The sequence below is a fragment of the Microtus oregoni genome, unplaced genomic scaffold (genome assembly GCF_018167655.1).
Source record: "Microtus oregoni isolate MIOR12 unplaced genomic scaffold, Mior012 000018F_ref0000195, whole genome shotgun sequence".
Taxonomy (NCBI): Eukaryota; Metazoa; Chordata; class Mammalia; order Rodentia; family Cricetidae; genus Microtus; species Microtus oregoni.
In genome coordinates, this window is record NW_024543077.1 from 40950112 (window position 1) to 40957042 (window position 6931).

At 35.1% G+C, this 6931-nt stretch overlaps 1 protein-coding gene across 1 annotated transcript; it reads right to left on the reverse strand.

The window, feature by feature from the left end:
- Positions 1-4400: 4400 nt before the first annotated feature.
- On the reverse strand, positions 4401-5339 carry LOC121459070 (olfactory receptor 1052-like). The gene has a single exon (XM_041668579.1). It carries the CDS (start codon positions 5337-5339, stop codon positions 4401-4403), a length of 939 nt encoding a protein of 312 aa, XP_041524513.1.
- Positions 5340-6931: the final 1592 nt, after the last annotated feature.

The window sequence follows — 6931 nt, forward strand, 5'->3', positions numbered from 1 at the left end:
ACAAACAGTATGTGACAGATTTCCTTTCCCATACCCTTGCCTGCATTTGTTACCTTTTAACAACTTACACTTCCTAACTAGGGTAAGAGGAAGGAGATATTTTTAAGATTTATTTCTTAGTTATTTTAAAGATTTAGTTCTTAATTATTTGTCTTCATTTTCTTGAGAAGACCTTTGTTAATCCCATTGCCCATTTTTTTTTATGTTGGACATACATAGCTAGTTTCTTTTTTAAAAAAAAAAATTATTGAGGAAAAGAGAAAAAAACAAGTTTCCGCATCCTCCCAGCCTCCCATTTCACTGCTTTTGTGTGTGGCAATATAAACTTGTCTCGCCTCCTGAGAATTGCTTCCCAGAGTTTACACAGAAAACCCAATACTCAGAGGTTCAGATGTTATGCAAAACAGTGTACTTAACGTACATTTATTCTCTCCTCTTGCCAGACATTTCTGGATTATTAAGAAAGCCTAATACATGGAAAATATGTGACAGTACTACAGAACTGCCATGCTACAGATGTAATAACACAAACTCTGGCTATTTAAAAATAATTTTAATCCATATTTGGTCAAACCTCTTAATATATACATCATGGCACAAGATAGAGGACAAAGAAAGCATTATATTCATTTATACCTGGATGCTTTCAATCCTATTCTTGTGTTTGGAGTTATCCATTGTTGACAGTTGTACAAGTCATTAACTAATTGTTCTATTCCTACTGACAGATAATTTACTCTATGGATTTTACACACTGTCACCAAACTGACATTTTTGCAAGAGTCAGCAATTCACAGCAAAACCACCATAAGTTTTGTAGTATAAGTTTTAATGCATTAAGGAACTAATTGTTTTGAAGGAATATTTAGAAATGGAGTTTTCTCAGACCTAGGCCAGCTGGCCTTGGTGAGATCCCAATAGAACATCCCCATTGTCTTAGTGTAGGCAGTTTGAATGCTCACCTTACGAGACCTGGATAGAGGTGGGCAGTCCTTGGGCTTCCCACAGGTCAGGGAACCCTGATTGCTCTTCGAGCAGATGAGGCGGGGGGACTTGATCGGGGGAGGAGGAGGGAAATGGGAAGCGGTTGTGGGGACGAGGCAGAAATCCTTAATAAATAAATAAATTAAAAAAAAAAGAAATGGAGTTTTCTAACCTATTATCATCATACACTTCTCCACTAGGAAACAACACCCATATCATTCAGCCACAAATTATAATAGCTATTTAAACACTTGACTACCGTTATCCTACTCATCCATACATATTTTTTTTTAAATTAAAACATTTGTCTCTCTATATATGTATATATATATATATACACACACATATATATATATATATATTCTTAACTTCAGATTATCTTAGTTTGTAATTAATATACAGAAACACATTTATATGTATGCATATTACTACAATAATTCATTAGAAGCATATGCATACAGAGTGAGGTTTACCATTAAACTGAGGATATTGCTAATGTTATATTTGTGTTATAACTGCCAGGAACTGGGTTTCATGTCCAGCATGTGAAAATAATGGTAGGAGAAAACCAGCAAGGGGAGAGACTAGGAGGAAGGGGGAGGCAGAATGAAAAAATATACTCAGAGCTCTTTAACTCAAAACCAGAGAATTGAGAATAAGCTCCAATTTTGTTACAGAAAGGATATAGAAAATGAACTTAAAAATTAGAAAACAATTCCTAAAATATTTTGTGTTAATCATAAAAAACAAAATGTAATTCTGAATAATTTCTCCACAAAGTTAGAATTACATTGTAAAGAAAGATGTTTATTATATGCTAGGTGTAATAAAAATGGTACTTAGATAAATATATAAATAAGTAATTTTCAGAAGTATTCAAATATGTTTTCGATATTATAAAGATTAAATATATAATAATATAAACATACACATGCTCACTACTGTCTAATAAAATACTTTAACTTGCTTTATGCAAATATATAGGTATTATATAAATATTGACCTATTCAGAATGAGAAGGCAATTGAACAATAAATTATATAGAGAATACAACATTGTTTTCTGTTTGGAAATGATGCTGATATTCTATAGTAGGAAACTGTGAGATGTAAAAGAGAAATATAAGTTTACGCCAACCTTAGTGCCAGTTCCTAAATAACTTCTTAGTAAGTGAGTTCCAGGAAAGCATGTAGAGAACATAGTAGAAAAGTCCAAATGTCTTTAAACTTTAATGTTTTACTTACCTATTCTTCTTCATTATATACTATTTTTATTGTTATTGTTATTCTTTCATATGTTACATCCTGACTGCAGTTTCCTCTCCCTCCACTTCTCTCACTCATCCACCAACATATACCTCCCTTCTTCCCCAGATTAATTTTTCTTAGCTTCTCTTCAGAAAAGAGCAGGCCTCCCAGTGATATCAAGCAAGCATGGCATAATGAGTTACAGTAAGACTACATCCTCATTTCCACACTGGATGAGGCAACCCAGTAGGAAGAAAGGGGTCTCACAGGAAGGTAAAGGAGTCCGAGTCCCTCCCACTTCCACTGTCAGGAATTCCACAAGATCAACAAGCTCTAAAACCATAATGTATCTGCAGAGGTCTACAAGCAGAGACCCACGCAGGCTCTGTGATTGTCACTTGAGTTTATATGATCTCCCAAGAGCTCTGATTTGTGGGTTCTCCTAGCTGTGCTCTATAGCTCCTACATCCTTCCTCCCTCTCTGTACCCCCTCTTCCTGTGAAGACACTGTCAGTCATGCCTTCTGAAGTATTCTACACTACCCCAGAATATGTCCAAATTTTCTAACAATTTAAAAATTAAATGTAGTCAGCCAGTGGTGGTGTACACCTTTAATCCCAGCACTCAGGAGGCAGAGGCAGGTGGATCTCTGTGACTTTGAGCCAGCCTGGTCTATAATAACTAGTTCCTGGACAGCTCTAGCACTGTGACACAGAGAAACTCTGCCTCTAAAACCCCTCCCAAAAAGTCAGCATTCACATGATACCTTCCTGATATATCCATTATGAACCCAATATAAGTGGTGTTTATTGTCATAATACAAAAATTTTACTATTGACTTACTCCATAGAGTTTTTAGGATAAAATAACTCAGGAAATAGCTAAGAAAGTGTAATTTATGATCTCCTATTTATTTTTTGTGAATATACGCATTTCTTCTAAAGTCTAATTGATATCATAGATGTATGATCCTGCCTTTCATTTCCATTGCATAAGCTCATGAACCATTGGGGCATAGAGCATATATTATGATACAGCATAATAAACAGAAATGGTTGTGGCAATTTTACATTATGAAAGACTAAGTTGAGAGATGAGAACAATTGTGAGCACTTACAAAGTCTTCATATTACAGAATAATTATCTTTTAATTTCAAAAAGTTAAGAAAATCCATTGAATACAAGAAGAACACTTTCAGTAGTGTCTAGACCATATATTTGGTGTTACATCTCCAACAAAATGACTCTATGGAATAGTGTTGAGTGGACATAAACTCTGGGAATACATATTTAGAGGACAAGTAAAGTCAACAGCTGTTTAAAGCAAAACGTCAGAGCAAATTGGATTTTTCTCAAAATCGTTGAAAAGGACAAGTTAATCAGGCTTGATTTTTATTAAAAGATTTATTTTAATTGTATAACTTTTAACTAGGTGGAATTCAGTTTCCTAAAATGAATCAAGGCCATACTCATTTCGAATTCCCCTTCCTAACTTCTCCCAAATACCCCCACTTTGTCTCTTCCTTTTGCAGTTTCTACTGTTGTTGTTTTAGAAAAGACTTTCTCCAAGGAGATACGTCGTGCTTCTTTGTCTCTTAAAAACAATTCTTTATAAATAAATTTAGGCTTTTTAATTTTTACGAAAAACAGATATACCTCAGTATTAAAAACATCCTGGAACAATTCTAAAGTAATGAATTGCAGGCTTTGCCTCAGATTATGGTACTCAGCAAAGATTGAATCCCATCAAGTGAAGTCTATATCTCCCCACTGTGGATGTGAGAATGCCAGTAAATCTTTTGCAGAAACCAGGTACAGGCGCTTGGTCTTGGTTAAAAGATAAGCTGACATTTCTGAACTTAGAGCTGTTTTGGTGTAACTCGAAACATTGTTATTCAGCCATTTAGCTTACTATAAAAATTGTATAAAATTTGGAAGATAATTATTTCTGATTTTAGTGAGAGTGTATAGACCCATATAAAAGATTCATGGACGTCTAGTCATTAGGGACATTTTAAATTTTTCTGAGGCAATATAGTAATTCACAGTTAAAATCACTAAAATATTTTGGTGTAAAATTTTATGTTACTCTTATAAAAGACTAATAATTTTCCATGAAGTCAGTTTGAAGATTCACTTCAAGTTTGCAGAGTCAGAGAAAGGATAGAGTCAAGAGTTGCTCCTTCCCCTACAAATGGACCTCTTAGCCGCTTTCTTCACATCCTTGTTCCTCAGGCTGTAAATCAGAGGGTTCAGCATGGGAATGATCAAGGTGTAAAACACAGCAGACACTTTTTCCTGTTCCATGGAGTACTGAGAGCTTGGCTGGATATAACTAAAAGCCACAGAACCATAAAATAATGTCACAGCTGTCAGGTGTGAGGCACAAGTAGAGAAGGCTTTGCGCCTCCCCTCTATGGAGCGAATTCTCAGAATGGCAATGAGAATGTGGCTATAGGACACAATGATAACAATAAAGGTGAAAATAGCAATCACTCCAGAGAAGATCAAAAGCAGCATCTCATTGATGTGTGCATCAGAGCAAGAAAGCTTCAGAAGAGGGGGGACGTCACAGAAGAAGTGATTCACAATATTTGGGCCACAGAAGTCCAGTTTGAGCAGACCTATTGTGTGAGTCAGAGAATTAATGAGGCCACCCAAGTAACATGCCAGAACCATCTGAGTGCAGATGCGGTGGGTCATAATAACTGTATACATTAATGGCTTGGTGATTGCCACATAGCGATCATAAGCCATCATAGACAGGAGGATGCCTTCTGTGGTTACATAAACTGCAAAAAAGAAGCTCTGCAGAACACAGGCAAAGAACGTACTAGACTTGTGTTCTGATAGGAAATTAACCAACATCTTAGGAGCAAAGATAGTAGAGTAGCAGATGTCGCAGAAAGAAAGGTTACTAAGGAAAAAGTACATTGGTGTATGAAGTTGAGCATTCAGCCAGATCAAGATAATCATACCCCAATTACCACCAAGAATGACAAGATAAATTACGCTGAAAATTAAGAAGAGGGGAACTTCCCAATTAGGATTTTCTGTTAAGCCGACCAGTATAAATTCCTTCACACGTGTATGATTCCAAATTGCCATTGTTCAGTAGTCTATATTTTCTTGTTACAAAATAATAGCATGAGACCTAAATGAATAATAGATAAATAGGAGGATTTCCTGAGAATCTGATATCCATTATGGTTTAAGACACTGAGAGGTTACCCTGTGGTAGATGAAGCAATGAAAGAATTATCAATGGTAGTCCATATGTGTTCAATAAAGTCTATCCACGGAGACTTAAAAACTGCAACTTACATTAGGGTATTCCCTGCTATCAGGAAAGGATAAGAAATCTCTCCAATGTTAAAAATCTCTCAGAAGGTAGAGCTAAGATTTGAATTTAGAGGGTGGTGCAAAATCTCTGTTTTTTCTCTAATATCCATCATCCTTCTGCTCAGGGGAAATATAAGCTTGCTAAAATCTTGTGACAAGGAAAACTTCAATATTCTGTGGACAGGCATTTGAAAGTACTTTACTTTCAGTGACCCTAAAAACACCTACTTCATTCAATATCATACCCCCACCCTCCTTTCTAAATATCTCCCTTCAAATACGTTCTTACCTTCTGCCTGGATCTCCGATATATGGAATCAATGCCATTTTATACAAGGAATCTGAGTAAGTGCTTAAAGATGGATAAATATTTTCATCTGTTCTTTTTTAAGAATGATTAAGGACTATGAGTGTCATTTTACATAACAATTATTGCCTTCACATTTTTGTTCAATTTCTTTTTGCATTCTCCTAGCATTGTTCTCATTATTAAAAATTATAGAATAATTTACCACATTCAATGAAAATAGGAAAAAAAATGTAAGAAACACTAAAACCTTCAATTTTTGCCTATATATTTTCTCTACAAAAAATGAGCTACAACTTCACATAATTTCTTTTAAAATGATACATGTTTAATTTAATAATAGCTAAGTTAAAGATCAAAGAATTAAATTATATATATGCTTTTTTACATGGGTGCCAATATACTATTATTAATATTACTATTATGAGCCTGTATGTTTTTATTGAAATGAAATATTACTTAAATCTACAACCTGACCTTTTCAAGTGAATGATGTCCTGTTAGAAAAGCAAATGCATCTTGAGAATAATAAGCAAATCATAATTAGTATCTAAAAATTAAAGTATTACAGATAATAGAAGGAATGGTCTTTATTATACCATAAATGGCATTAATTTCTTGTTTTTATTGCAGTTACTACAGCAATTTACTGAAAACTTGGTGGTGTAAAATAAATAGAATTCTTGTAAGGTGAACATCCAAATAGCTTGGGCTCCCACACAGCTAGTAAGTGCAGTAGGATCACCTTACTAGACCTGGAAGGAGGTGGGAGGTCCTTGGACTCCCCACAGGGCAGGGAACCCTGACTGCTCTTTGGGCTAAGGAGAGAGGGGGAGTTGATTGGGGGAGGGGGAGGGAAATGGGAGTCGGTGACGGGGAGGAGACAGAAATCTTTAATAAAAAAATAAATAATAATAAAAAACAAAAAAAATAAATAGAATTCTTTCACTTACAGTTGGGAAATCAGAAGTGTGACACTATTTGAATTTCTGGGTGGAATCAACACAGGTGTGAGGTCACACTCCCACTAGAGGCTCTAAGAGAAGAAGCA